Source organism: Homalodisca vitripennis, chromosome 3 (genome assembly GCF_021130785.1).
Source record: "Homalodisca vitripennis isolate AUS2020 chromosome 3, UT_GWSS_2.1, whole genome shotgun sequence".
Lineage (NCBI taxonomy): Eukaryota > Metazoa > Arthropoda > Insecta > Hemiptera > Cicadellidae > Homalodisca > Homalodisca vitripennis.
Window position 1 is genome coordinate 80323012 of NC_060209.1, and position 15724 is coordinate 80338735.

The 15724-nt window shown below is 37.0% G+C and overlaps 1 protein-coding gene across 4 annotated transcripts in view; it reads left to right on the plus strand.

The window, feature by feature from the left end:
• Positions 1-15724, plus strand: part of LOC124357106 (storkhead-box protein 1) — a 249662-nt gene that overhangs the window by 180845 nt on the left and 53093 nt on the right. For all 4 annotated transcript variants that reach the window (XM_046808557.1, XM_046808558.1, XM_046808559.1 and 1 more), the window contains one exon: positions 13150-13352. In XM_046808557.1, coding sequence (XP_046664513.1) covers positions 13167-13352 — 186 coding nt within the window. In that variant the 5' untranslated portion in view covers positions 13150-13166. The remainder of the gene's footprint in view (positions 1-13149; positions 13353-15724) is intronic.

The following is a 15724-nucleotide window of genomic DNA, read 5'->3' on the forward strand; positions in this document are numbered from 1 at the left end:
AACCCTGTGTAAGCAATTGTTCTCGGCCTCTGCAGCAGCTCCTGAACGGCGCGGGGGGCGGCGCGGCGCGGCGGTTACCCAATGCCAGGTCACGAGCCGAACCCACCTCGCCTAATCAGACTCTAATTGAGCCATAATTCCGCCGTGTGTCTGTGGCTCAGCATTGTGTTACACACATTCGGCGCAGTGCCGGTAGATCATGCGGCTGTCGTGAGGCGGCGTCGTGAGCAGTGCCGCTTATTGAATTCTTGGCAGGAAAGAAAGGCAAGTGCGCTTAAAAGGTCGGAGAGCGGTATTCGAAGGCGAACCTCTCGCCGCAACGGTGATATTCATGAGGTGGTGTTAGACTCGCATTTTTCTGTGTTGTGTCACGTGAGACCGTTCGTTGCGAACCGGATATCGTCGAGAGCTTGTTTTGCTCTCAAGGAATTTCCTTGTCTCCCTGTGCTGTCTGGTGGTTGTCTCGGTTATAGAGCTATTTCTGTCTCTGATCGAAGATTATGATGTCTGCACGGCTGTGCTATTTGCTGCAAGCAATTTCTCACGTGTATTACTGTCAGTGAGAGAATAACATTTCACTCGAACCTGCATCGAACAAATTTTCCTCAAGTGTGCCCATGTGGAAACCCAATAAATTGTGACGTGAATGATGAAAGTTCTTCATCCTTCAAAATGAGTTTCAACAACGTAAAACTAAGGACGTAAATAAATGTCACCACAGAATTCAAAATAACCGTCATATGTTACAGCACAAGTTACTTTGAGAAAACCAGTTGCTGATAAATTCACGCAGATGAAAGCCATTTTCCATGTAAACCAAGTGCAGGTTGTTTCGCTCATAAGCCTTTACAAAGGTGATATTTTAAGTGTCACATTATCCGTAAAATTTATTTTAGTTTTTCAAGAGTGGAACTTATCTATAACAAATGGGCAACTGAATAATAACCCCATTTAGAGTGGGTAATATGCTTGATAACAGATCGTACTAGTATAAGGCTTTGTGTAGATTCTCCTGTAGATCTGAGGTGCTATTGTAGGGTCACTTCTCTTGTGAGGTCAGTGTCTCACTTAACTTTTACTCTCTACAATACCAACAATGTGTCCAGCACCTGCTTCTCTCCTCACGCCCGGAGAAGACCCGACACAACAGTGGAGTTACACAACCAGGAGCGTAACAAGAGAGGTCGAGTGGTCCAGATGGGAGGTAGAAGATAGGCCGGAGGTCCGTGTCAATATTTGGACTCACGACAACACGTCTGCTCACAGGCACGACGCCATTGTCGAGGAAATGAAAGTTGGACACACAATCAATAAATAAATAATATCCCCGGTATCTGCGGATCTGGTCGCATGCGATTGCCGGAACTCGGTGCTGCAGTGAACTTCCTTGACCGAGACCGCGGCTTTGTCTCGGGTCATCGGTTCCATCAAGTAACGCCTCCGCATTGTCTTGTGATCCATGAGGATTTTGACTGTCATTGAACGTGTACTTGTTTTAATATAGTGCAATCAGATTTTGCTGCAGTTGACGCTTTTAATTTCATAGGCATATACCTTTAAGGCACCTTTGCTGAAAACAACAATTTTCTTTAGTTTTACGAGGAATTATAGCCATTAACCCATGTAAGCCTCTTACTACGTCCTCACACCACAGTGCACTAGCTAATCGAAAAAGTTCACAAAATACTGGTATTTTAGTAGTGTATACTACTTCCTTAAGAAAGTATAAGTTTTTTGCATGCATATTATTACGCATTCATGGAATGGTTTGTTTTCAAGTGATTTATGACTTAGGAAATACAATTTCTAGTAAAGGAATACATATATAAGAAAATGTCATATTTTTGGTAAAATTTATTTATGAAAGTTGCTTAATTAATTAAAAGCATAGTATTTCCTTCGGTCATCCTTTATATACACACAGTAAGCGGATCATATCCTTAATTTCAGCCTGATCACAAGTTGTATCTTCATATTACTTTAAATGACTGCAATATCTTACGAAATTATCAACGTTTTGTCCCCATTTTTCTTGTATCCAGAAAAGGTATATTAAAGGGCTGCGGCTAAAAACATTTTAAAATATAGATGACGTTGTCAACTTCGTGAATGTGCAAGGAATAATTCTTAAACAAATCCTTTATGGAAATTCTTGGCTGCCTCTTTAAGTGTTTAAGTATACTGTCTAGGATAACCGGCACGAACTTTAACTAAGAAATAAAGCACACATTAAACACTAAAATTGTCAGAATAAAACTGTATCGATTTGCTAAATTTGTTGATTGAGTGAACTCCACAAAGGTGACCTCGACCGAGACTCTGGCACAAGAGAGCACGACCTCCTCACCCCATTACTGCGGCCTCACATCTCTTCTGCTGACCCGTCCCTGCCCAGGTCATAGGTCACGATCCTCCTGCCATTTTCGATTATTCTCCTCTATTAGAATCTCATTATTCCTCTCAATATTTCCATTTCATTCTCTCCACTTCCAAATGCGGAGCGCGGCGCCAGAGATCTTCCTTTTGGTTGTTCCACTTCTGCTCCGCTGGTTCTCAGCATCTGGCAAACCTGGTCTAGTAGAGTTTAAACCCGACTCTTTCCTTTAAGGCAATTTCTCAACATTTGCATTAAATTCAGAACTTTGTAACGATAGTCATTGTAGATTGTATCTCTAATCTTCAGCATCTATGTTTGTTTCATCCTAAATTTGGCACTACAGACTCTCCAGACACAAATGTTCGATGAAGGTAAAGTGAGTGCATATGCAATCCATAGGTCTCTATAGAGTGCAAGTATCGGAAACGGTTTTACCACCAATTTCCATCTCTGTCTGGACGCTCTATAACAAGTTTGTAAACTTCAAAACTAACAGCTACAATTAATTGAATGTTCTTCAGAGATAAAAACACAGTAATAATTAATTAACTAACTTCATTAGTTACGTACATTTTTTCTAGTACGTGCAGGAATTCAGGGAAAAGTTGTTTTGTCTTATTTGTACAACTTAGAATTCCTATGTGCAAGAACGAATTATACACTTCAGTTCGTTCCCCTTTAACTACGAGTTATTTTCATGGTTGGGGCATCACAGGTTGTATCATGGCTCGTGCCATAAGAATAATGGTTTCTGTTTGTTCGCACCAAAATAGAATGTATGGACGTGATTACTTGATACAATGAGAAGATAGATCTACTTTTTCTAGAGCTAACAGGACCTGCTTGGCAGATCCAAGAACAATTTTTCCGTCAGAGCTCGAGATGATCTGTATAGTTATTGACTAGTTTATTAGACAGAGAAAGGTCGGTAACAATAGGTTGTAAACGATAGTAACAACAAAAGTAACTTTCAACTGAGCAATTCCGCGACTGTTAGAAAAGTATCGTGAAACACTTCTCTCGGCCTTCTCCTAAACAGCGGTCTCCGCCCCTCGACTCGAGAGCTTATTAACCTTCCCGAAGAATATGAAGACATTTTCAACGCACAACACACGACTTGAACATACTCACTCACTCTCCCACGCCCTTGTGGTGCAAGAGTGCAGCACCTGCAGCCCTGACACCCTCTCACGACTTCAACATTTGTCGGCCTCCCAGCGTGACCCGCCCGCTCCCGACTCTGCGCTATCGCGTAATCTGTTAGCTTCCATTGTAATGCGCATCATTTCCCCGCTTAATTGCCCGGTTTTGTAAAGAGAACTTTGTGTCTTGTGTCAGAGGCCATTGGTACTCAGGAGCTGCACGTCTTCCGTCTCTACATTCTTCGACAAGTTCACCCTAAACCGCACTGCGTCACTACCTACACTTCAAGCTGTGGTTTACGAAAAATAAGAGTGTTTCAGAAACTTAAGGTGCATGATCGGCTTTGGTGTGAGTTCATTTGTAAAGAGCAGAATCACAGTCTAAAAATTTATTCTCGAAAGACAAGAAAATAGATAATTTTTTACCTCTCCATGAAGTAAAAATGTACTTTATATGCATTTAAAGTGGTATTTTGGGTAGTTTTGTAACCGTGCTCAATGAAAACAGCTGAACATCAACTTAGTTAAAAAATTGTCAGTCATCGAATGTCAGTCGTATCTTTTAAATATACTGAAAAATACATATAGTTTTTTACTAAGCAGTTTTTTCTGGGCCAGATTCCAAAACAAATCAACATCTAAATTATTATATATTCTATTTCTCATGTGTTTAGTGAGGACACCTAAAAGTGTTTTTAATGAAATAAAAAAGTAATAAACATTGCTTTATTTGTCGCGAAATCAAAAAATTAAGTCCTCTATTTCACTGAACCGACTAATTGCTATTACTAGATTTAAAATTTTAAAATATCACAACTGAAAACCGATTGTACCACTTAATCAAGGTTTATCAGCATAATATTGACAGTTGTATAGCATAATTTTAAATACTTCTAGTCTGTAGATTCACGTATAAGTATAGACAAAAGAAATAGTATAAACAATATATAACAAACAATAAAAAAACAGTAGATAAAAATAGACACTTTTGTAATATATATATTCTAATAAACCTCAGATCGTAATATCTGTGCTCATTGCTCTGATTGGGTTTTATATCATATAAAGCATAAAATACCATTTTAAATAAATTCATAGTCAATTTTTATTCTAAAGAATATTTGATTCCCATGTTTTTTCCTTCTCAATGTAGACATAGTCCTTTATATATTACATTTGAACTGGCTTCGAGATGGAATGTCGCAAAGTACTTTTTTATATAGGATTGAACAATTAGCCCTAAGTACTTACTTTCATTCACGAGAGGCCTGTGTTTTGAGGCTAACTATATACCAGTCACCTATTGTTTAAGTTTTAACTACCTGGAATTTTAACTAATTGAGTGAGTCGAAGAATGTTCAGTACTTTGGCCATTGGTGCTGTAAATCAACCTTTCTATGTCCTAGAATCTCTGATAACGCTGCGCCGTGCTAGCTGGTATTCAATCCCATCCTTGTCTCAGTTCTTTAGAATCTTGAAGAATTGCTCCTTTACCTCATTATTTCTCCAGGCTTTTTTATTTTCACTCGCCATTTTTCAAAGTCACGTTTATTCGACTCTTAATAACCGTTCTCTGAGACTATCAATCTATAATACCATCCCAAAATCCACACTACTTAATTGCAAATACACTTAATTGCACTTAAAGGAACATCTCGTTACGTGTATAACTTCAGCTTATTAAAACATATATTTATTTGATGTAATATGGTCACAGAGCTATTTTTTACTAGGAGCATGGGCTATGAATGATGTTTGGTGTTTATTCCTTAGCCTACCAACAAGTAGGGGTAATTTGTTGTAGGATTTTGTTGTACGAGTATACCAGTTCTAAAACCTGAGATACTTTGTTTGCATCAAAATAAATCTCTTTGACTTAAGTTATGCTTTTTTTATACGTCTAACGCTGGTTTGTATCTAATAACCACATCATTGTTTTCCCAACTCCTCGTCGATGCCCAAATCACTATAACCGGTTCCAGGCTAAGGTTTCAGAGCCTTGTGTGTATCAGTCTAATGTTGTAAGAAACAAATTAATCTCTTAAAAAAGGAAACCCTGCTAGCGAGACAAAACATTAGAAACGCAAGACGCTACCTTTGATACCTAAACCTCTGTCACCGCGAGTAAATCAATGTTCTCGCCAGACACCACCCCCTCCCAGATCTGTGAAACCAGAGCTCTGTCAGGGGTCTCTGGTGTCGAGCTCATCTTTACACCTGCCCAGGTTCGGCGCTGACAGTCATCTCGGCGTGGGATATCTATCCTTCGTGAGTCTTTCGTCAAGTCACTCTGGATTTGGAAAGACATGAAGAAATTTCAACGTTACGTATAATTGGGCAAAATGTAAGATACTAAACATTTAATAATTCCTCGGACTTTCGATCTTAGCTAAGGTCAGCCCGGTTTAAATATTGCAATTTGGCACTTTTCTACCACTATAGTTCGTCTGTAGAGTGGCAATTTTCCGTCATCATGATGTGCCCATGGAGAGGGACTGAATAAAGCAGGAAATGAGATCGGCCTCTCCTTATCTATTGAATTTACGATGGATTGATTAGAGCTTAATGCTTCATATATCATATACAGAAAATATTATGGTAGGGCTGTGTCTATACAACTCGGCTGTGGTAGGTTTGTAAAACATTCTGTAAGACATCAAGAGTGGCATGAGGCATGTTGTAAGGATACATTATTCCATTAGGATACACATTTCCATAAAGTAATGCCTTGTAATGTGTATAAACATGGTTTGAAAAAGGGCAAAAGTAAGTAAACTATAGTGTCTGGTGGACCATATAAATCAACATGTAAATTGTAACTTTGTGTAAGGCATATGTGACAAACCACGGACCTTATAAATTAATCAGCTAAATCCATCTGATCTTCAAGCCCATCTAAGAAGTCCATGGTCCCTCGCTATATATCATTCATGAACCATCACCTATCACTCAAAGAGGCAAGTACCACTCTACAATTCAGATCACCGATCAGACTTGACTTGTTATAGAAGCGAAGGTCGTTCCATTTCCTTTGGCTATTTATGAACCCTGAATATAAAGTAGTTGCTATTGACTTTAGTTTAGTTATCTGTACAACTAATCGTTCCAACACTAACGAGCAGGTCTATCATGAATTGGGTAAGTGAAATTCCCCATTGCAATGCAGAAAACTGGTTTCTAGTTTCTCAATGGAAATACTGTCCTGATATCTGGTTAAACTATCTTGTAGCCAGTCCAATATCTTTGACTTAATCAATTAATTAAAAGTCCAGAAAACAGTGTAAAATAAATGAGTGGTTTATTGTGTATCTCATATACAAATCTCTTCTCAATGGAAGTAAGTTCCTATTTCTTTCAGTCACACTTCAGCTGAAATTCCAAACTTGGTAGTAAGAGACCAAAAGTACTAATTCCTGGAAGATCCAAAGCACTGATGTGATGAAATATTTGCAGACGAGTCACACATTAAAATATACTAACGTGAAATGCTGACATACTGAAGTTTTAAGGTCAGCGTAAATGAGGGATAAATGTAATGAGTGAGGTGTAGCCTTATTACGTACTAAGGTCGGCGTAGATGTTTCCTAGAAATTATCCCCTATTAAATAACACAATGGTTTAAGAACCATGGTGTTTCAAGGAGATTCCAAACCACAGGGATTTTGCTCTTCGCTAAATTGGTAGGATGCGAACAATATCTTCGTCATCAAAATGTGACCTTTGAAGGTCCCCAATTTTTAGTGCGGAGTTAGGCAATACGCAATATAACTCAGAAATACTAATAGTTTTGAACTATACCGCCTTCTTTCAGATAGGTTATGCTGGGAACAAGAGACAATAATTCGAAGAGACTAAAATCTCCCATGGGACGTTTTATTTAAATAAAACTAGTGTGTTATAGATTGAAACACCCCGAAATACGTGAACGTGAAACCTAAATATTCAGATATAGCAAAGTATTTAATGAAAGGATTCCGGTCTGATAAGTAAACAGAACACATAAACATGTTGTGTATAGGAGATATGAGTTTCAAAAGGGGTTGTTATCTCCGTGCACTAGGATCTAGAGACAGCGATTCACCATTACAGGATTTTGCAGAAGTTATGAGTAATTCATGAGCATGATGGTCATGATTCTGTAATGACATTTATAGAGTTAAGGTTCTCGTCGGTCAGATGAAATTCAATAACACACTGGAGCTTTCAGAGAAAAAGAAATATTAGAAATTAAAATCATGGGCATTGCGCTAGAGAAATAAAATGACATTTGGTGACGTTGACTAGTACTCGAATATACTAATCTCTCAAAACCGACTCAATTAGTCCTCTAGGTTTTTTAAATAGCTAAATACAGCAACATTATATAAATCTGTAAACTGTAATATGTGTCATCAACTTACGAAATAAAATGCTCATCCACATTGTTGTATGAAAAAGTTCACAGTCTAATTTCTACTTGATGGAGAGAAGGTTTGTAGTTTCTTTAACCCACTTCGTTTATTGTATAAGAATGTAGGCTGTCCGTACTGCTGTCCTTTTATTCATTAGTGAAGTAAATCTCTTCATCGTTTTTACCGGTCTTAATCGAGGATTAATCCAAGAATTTCTCTTAGGCCAAACACGACCAGCTCTTTCCTCGTATGTCTTTTTGTCACTCTGTTTCAGATAGTAAGAAAACTAAAGCGTGGCCGTACCTTTCAGTTTGGGGTGATGTAAACATAATGCATGTCACGATTCTCCCGGCTAAATACCGCAGGAGTAATGTGCGCCACCGTATAATCTGTGATGTCTGTTTTGCATAAAACCGCCGGAGGGAAGGGAACGATAGGTAGTGGTCGAGGTTTTGCGAAAGGCTAAATTGCTCTCTTCGACTGCACTTGAATAGACATAATGATGCCGTAACCCGCGACTCTAGAGATGTTTCTATTCTTGATTGCTTCATCTCTGCTTATCGTGATTCAATCGTTCGTTTGTCCTCTGTCCTCGAGTTGTTACCGACTATTGTCCCGTTTCATTGGTACTTCTGATCGAATTTGTCTGCGAATTGATGTTGTCGAGTGGTGAATTGGAATTCGGTGAGTTGCAGGAAGTTGATAAGGGGATTAATACTTAGACAATAGGGGCTGTAATCCATCGTTCCCCTCTCCACTAATCCAAGATAGGGTTGATGATCCTGTTTTCTTAGGAGAGGTACCGTACTTGAATCTCTTTGTTCTTAATTAAAATCCTATCTACAAATTTTGAAGTACACGACAGGACTATACAGAACTAGTGTAATCTTACAGCACTAATCTTCTTACAGCACTTGCCTTACAAAAATGAAACTACAGCCAAAAGAATGTAACATATTAGTAATCAGTACTGTACGAATTGACTTAAACTTCGCGTTCGAATATTAACAATCTCATTACACACAATCCACTCTAATAATTATATATAATTAGTATAGAGTATCTTGTCTTGATAATACGAAATAATGACGAAACCCTGTATTTCCTTAGTTATTAACTAATTACACTTTAATTTTAAAAATTATTCGTTCTGACTGCTACTTTGTTTGGTTGACGGAAATTATTTGTCTTCTATATAATATATTGATAGCAACAAAAATAGTAGTTTGATTTCCCACGTTTTTAACAGATTTAGAAAATGATAGTTACTTGGATTTTTATTTTGGTTAACATCTCTTTTATCACTTTAATAGTTGTACTGTTGTTGGGTTTGGTAATTATATTTAATGCAATATGATACTCACTCGTGCATGATAACTCTAAGAATTTATCATAAAAGCATTCCAGGACGCCGTGCTCTAGCTCCCTGTCCCTAACAACCCCCGCATCAGTTTGCGTTGTTCGATAACCCTTCCTTGTTAAATGTACCGAAGCCAATTCCGTAGCACCCTCCCCTTCTAACACGATACGTTCAAACACTTTCTCTGTCGCATTTACTAATTAATTTTGTCGTTACTCAGATGTACACAGGTTGAACAATTTTACATAGTCTCTCACCCTAACAGGTTTCTCATAAGATATATATATATATATATATATATATATATATATATATATATATAACTTTCACTGAATGCTTTAAAACATTCATAATTACGCCTATATGTGTGTGAATACATGGTGTTTCGTTAAAGGTTGGCACAATCAGTAAATGGTTATAGATACAAATACGAGGGAAGAATTCGTATGAATATATGTCATATCTCCCTTCGGTGAGTGCCCTGCTTGTCCATGTTTGTGTTGTTTTAACATCACATCTCAAAAAGGTTAATGAGAGTAATTCGAAACTTGGCACTTATGATAAGCTAACCAAAGATGCATCAACGACCATTAAATAAATAATATTAAAATAGTGTCATAAAATGTGTTCTAACTTAAATATATCGAAAACCGTTATTCCTGAAAACATTTTGTAATAATAATGTTTTGTTTGAGGTTTAATAACAAATTCCTATGTGTTTAAATTAGGTGGCAAATAACTCGTATTTTATTGGTTTGGTATACATTCATTCTAATGGGTAGAAAGGGTACTCTTAGATCCAAGTCCTGATTTTTAAAAATTCATTAACATAACAACAGTGGTTAATTAAAGTAGTGGATTTCTATTGACAGAACGATTTATCTTTTACATTTTCCCAACAATTTATTATTTATGTTTTTAATGTACCTATTTCAAAAAAAATCATTTTACGGTCTAATGCGGAGTATTTTGAGTTTACGGCACAAAAGGAGGTACAAACTTAATTTTCATAAATTAGATATTTATAGTTGGAAGATTGAATAACAAATTACCTGAAAAATGTGTTTTGATGAACATTTATAAATGCAGATTCTAAGTTATAAGATAAGGGCAAAAATAACGGTAACTATCACGAGAGTTATCATCTCCTTAGTTACATAAGGCACGGCCTACTTTACCACCAACTGCCAACTGCAGTTACCCGATAACCTTGTTACGGACGGTTTACATTGATAACACTGCTGTGACAGTTATGACGCCCGTTGCGACAACTTCATTATAGTTGTGGTTTCTTTATTGTTGTGGTGTTGTTTATGTTTGCAATTGTTATAAAAGCAGCGCTAGCATTATTCCACTGCAAACTGTTATCCAGATGCCTATAACATTGTTTGAATTTCGTGTATATTCATACCTATGAAAGTAAGTTTATTTTTATACACCTAATTATTCACACAATTCATATATGTGTAAATTGCTATTTTGTATATAATATGAACTTTGAATAGTCATATACATTAAATCTAAATGAAGCACCAAAGCAATATTTTGCTATAGAGTGCTCAGGCAAGCTGTATTCAAATTATCTGTATCCATCCTTTATTTACAATTAATTTTCGATTTTCAAACAAAAGTTGCCACTCTAAAAATGTTTTAAAACGCTAGTATCCGATTTTTACTAAGCTCTGCACTTGAAGTAGGTCTAACAATTTTTTTTTTTTTAATAGTTTTTTTAATAGTTATAACGAAGGAAAATGCCTGGATACTGTTATCTTTTTAAATAATCCATTGCCAATAATGTAATTAAATCAAAATAGTCTACGTGAGCGTTTTCATTTTGAACAACGAGAAAACTAGAGTGAGATTTAGAATAACAGCAATATTCGGTACTGACTTTAGTCACAGTTTCTTCATCTGGCCTACTAGTCTACTCGCATACGTTGTCCTCGGCTGAGAGGATGAGGTTGCCAATGTCATGTAGAGAATATGAAACAGAATGTTACTGTTCTTGATATTGATAACCAATGCTAAATTTCTGATTGACAGCCATATGGAGATTAATAGTTAAAACGTTTTAAAATTATATTAAACTTACTAATCACACATAACGTAGCTATGGGAGGAAGGGTTATGTTAATGTGAATGTTGCGTTTACACAAAATATAGTGTAATATAGGTGGGGAGGAATTCCAATTGTCTCATCAGGTGCACAATTGAGTGCAATACGATGTTTAGATACGATCTCATAGACATGGATAGACATACCGATATCTTTTAGACATGGTAGAGCAACTGTGTCAGATTCCAGGTGTTACTCTAAGAAGATGATGAACTGGGACTAAACACAATATTAACATTTACGAATTAGTTGTTGCAAAACGCGTTTCTATTTTAATCAGTGGTCGATTGTCTAAACAAGAAGATACCTACCTACTTGAGCTCCATTGTTGCAGATCGTGAATTGTTAGCGAGCCAGAAGCAGAGACCAAGTTTGGATTTTATGTTTGTAGTGTTTTTTGCAGGCACTAGCTGTATAATTTTGAAAATATGCTATAAAACCAACTTCCCTTTAGTATTACGCCAAGAGTATCCTAATTTCCAATTCTCAGTGTAATAAACCAGGGGTGAACTACTGTGTCTCCTTAAGACGTATCGATTTTCAGACGTATTGCCAAGTGTCCCCCTGATCCCACTACTACCGATTATCAAAGAGTTCATGAAATCGGCGACAGCGACGCGCTGCCGGAGGGGCCCTACCCCAGATAATCCGTGACACCCCGGCTTATTTATGTAGGTCTGGGGGTGACGGCTGGACTAATGAAACAAGGGAGATCGCGATTGGGAGGCGTGATCCGTTACTGGACATTCTAACGTTGCTGACAATTTTGGGGAATCTAAACTCATATAGGGTTCCAAAATCGATGTCAGAGAATTTCAGAGCATGTTCTGGGAGTCAGAATAAGACTTTTTCTCAAATGTACATATGCATCTCCTAGTAGTTAAACCCATTAAAGTAGTAGAATAGAATATTTTTCTTTACTTCCAAGTCAGTGCACTTGTCATGACGAAATTAGTCTAAATTCCTGTTATGAAAAACTTCATTTTAGTAAAATAAGATAGTAAACATTTGGAGGTATTTGAAATTTTATAACTTTTGGGAGATGTTGTTCTAAGTGCAAAATAAAAGTATCTGAGAGAAAAATATATAACAAGGAGAAGATAATTAAAAAAACATTGGTCTCTTGAAATGTTTGATTCCGACGCAATGTTTGTGGAGGTAACTGTTTAAATGTTATACCTCTCTAGGGCGTAGCGTGCGAACAGTGACAGTTGATCGAGGGTCAGATTGGAGATATACCTTAATTTGGAAAATTGTAGGGGTTTGAGAATATTTATTGCTTAATTATCGCTGAAAACTGATCTTTGCTGAACTTGGGGGGGGCTTGTTTCTTTTAAGAGGTTTTTCGATTATATGTATAAAAATTTTAAGAAGAAACAAATCGAAAGAGTACATTACAGATTCGCAAACGTTTTAATAAATGAATATCATGATACATTGTGTTGATTTTTCTCTATGCATGCCTGATGATTTCGACAATAGGCATAACACCTCGTTATTATAGAGTAACAACTTCAGTAATATAATTTTAAAAACATTTAGGACTGATTATATTTAAAAATATACATGCATTAACATATTTTGTGATTTTGCTGTTACTATTTCGATATCATAATTTTATCACGATTGTATATAGTTATGATTGTGATAACAGTTGTGACAATAGCTTAAAGACTGGATTTATCTGTCCGAAGACAGGTTTATCTCAACATTACACACGATATGCTCCCTGTACTAAAAATGTATGTTTCTCGGTGTTCCAGGTGGTGACAGATGTCTGATGAGTGGACGTAGTCCAGGGCCCCGTCGCGCGCTGGCGGGCACACCCTGCCTGTGCCTGCTGCAGCGATGTCTGGCCGTGCACCTCCAGAGGGTCGGTCTGGTTCCCCGCACCCCCGCCTCGCCATCGGGGGATCCACCGCCTCAGCAGTACTGGATGTACGATAGCGGCTACCTAGTCTTTCAGGTCAGTAGTAGTACCCACTGGTGAGATGAAAGAAAAAATATCCTGATTAGAGAGGCGGAGTTAGGGCTATCTCTCTCTACAACTCCTCCTCTCTCACACATGAGATCTCTACTCTTAGTGGTTAGTCTATCAGTAAGAAGGCGAGTGTTCTCACGGCCTTCAATCATCACGTCTGCTTTAGATGATTAGAGAAGTAACATGGTGGGTGGCTCTTTAACTATATATCGTGTAAGTACAGTTAGGGACTAATGAAAATAACTTGATATAAGCCTTTAAAAATACAGGTGGTTCAAAACAGTCCAACTTGCAGTACTCTTATCAAAGACGTGATTCGTACATAATTTTCGTAAGTACGTGATATAGTTCATAATGAACTGTGAGTTTAATTCTTCACCAATTTAATGTCACCATAACGAAAGATTTTAAAATGTCACTTAGAACTGTCAATTATGAAGATAGAAAGTGGTGTTACACTTAGAAATCAGTTTATATAATCCGTTAACATTTTAAATTTAGTAATAATCAGGAAAATTAAAGAAGTACGCATTGCTTTCAATCCAAAAAAATCATCCAGGCCGTCTATATCTTTATAGACTGTTTTAGAAATTAGAACTAGCCTTCAATAATACTAATCCTAATAGTATTATAAATTCGTAAGTGCCTTGTTTGTTTGTTTTGCTTTCACGTGCAAACTATTCAACCAACTGTACTAAAAATTTTCATGGACGTTTTTACGGTCCCTGGAATGAATATTGGACTATTTCGAAAATCTCTCCAGACTACGCCTTACTGATCTCTAAAATTGGGAAACATTCTCGTCTAGGCCTCTAAAGTTACGAAATATTAATTGAAAGACCTTGTTAAATTTAACACTATTTTCAATTTGTTTACATTTATAAGTGGAAAAGTACATAGTAAGCTTGATAGTAACAATACATCTTATTTCAACCTTCTCTGTTAATCAGTGCTGAGCACAGCGCAAGAAAATAAGGAAATTAAACGATTTTGTAAAAATACGCTTTACTGTATTTAGAAATTATTACGTAATAGATACAAAAGACAAAGTTACTATTTAACTTTTACTGTAAATTTGAAGACTGTTATATAAACCCATTTTAATTTTCTTTAGATAGAAGTATGGTTGTCAGATTTGGGTATGTAAATATATTTTCTTAATCGGGAAAGAATACAAAATCGACTATGAAACACAACTTACCAAGTTGAATTATGAACCACAGTTAAAATGATCATAAATATAAACTTTTGGCAGAGTTTCTTGATGGCAACAAGGCAAACTCAACATTGTCGGAAATATAATTTACTCGAACCAGAAATGCTCATACAAATGCAAAGCCTACACATTGTGGGAGAACCTACCAATGGATAACTGCAAGTAGTATATAAAAAATACGTTATAGACAAAATATATCAATCACATCCTGTAGACAACATTGGCCATGCATTTACTGCTGCGATCGGCACAAGAATCAATAGTAAGCTAAACGGAAGTAACTTAGCTATTTTCCTGCAAGAGTTTTTTTTGCCTTTATCTCGGCAGCCATAGGTCTTTTAACAGAAAATTTAATCTCGTATAGAGGTCTCCCTTCTACCAAAATAACGGATAATTGTATTGAAAATAAAAAAAAAATTACACTCATGTTATTCCCTTGCATTCTTCAGTTGGTCGAGCATTGTGCAAATACTTTCGACAAAATCGACTGTCAATACAAAATCAGCGGTCCAAAACGATAGGTTGACCGGTTGACCTCCAGATGATGACATAAGCGGGTCGTGTCATTACGGGGTATCGGTTACAGCTGGCTCAATGAGCCATGACACGAGGCGCCACGTTCGCCCCCGGCTCTGGTTCACTAGGCACGACACTGCACTGGACACCGCCGAGAATTTCACCTCATCGGAATGAACATTCTGTGAGCTCGTTTATCAACCAGATGTCAGTGATGCAATAGTCCGTTTCTTTTATAACGTGCAACTGGCCAATTGATTTCCTAAATTTATTACCTCGGAGATAGATCTGCTCGAATTTTGCCAGCTGTATGGTTCGGTCACGTCCCGGTGACTAGTCTGTGAAATTCGCCTTTACGGTCTTTAACGAACACACGAATTCGTGCATTTTCAACCACTGACCATTGGAGTTTGGTTCAAAAATAACAGTGAAGGGACCCACAGCATGTGTGTATGAATTGATGGCTAAATAAGGCCCTCGAGGTCCCTTCTCATACTTAGGTTTACATGAAGATTAAATAATATTAAAGTTACAAGTAATTCGAATTCCATGGAATTACATTGGAATTATAATAATTGGTTTTACCTCCATTCTAAGAATTTCAGTACTAAACCGACTATACAGT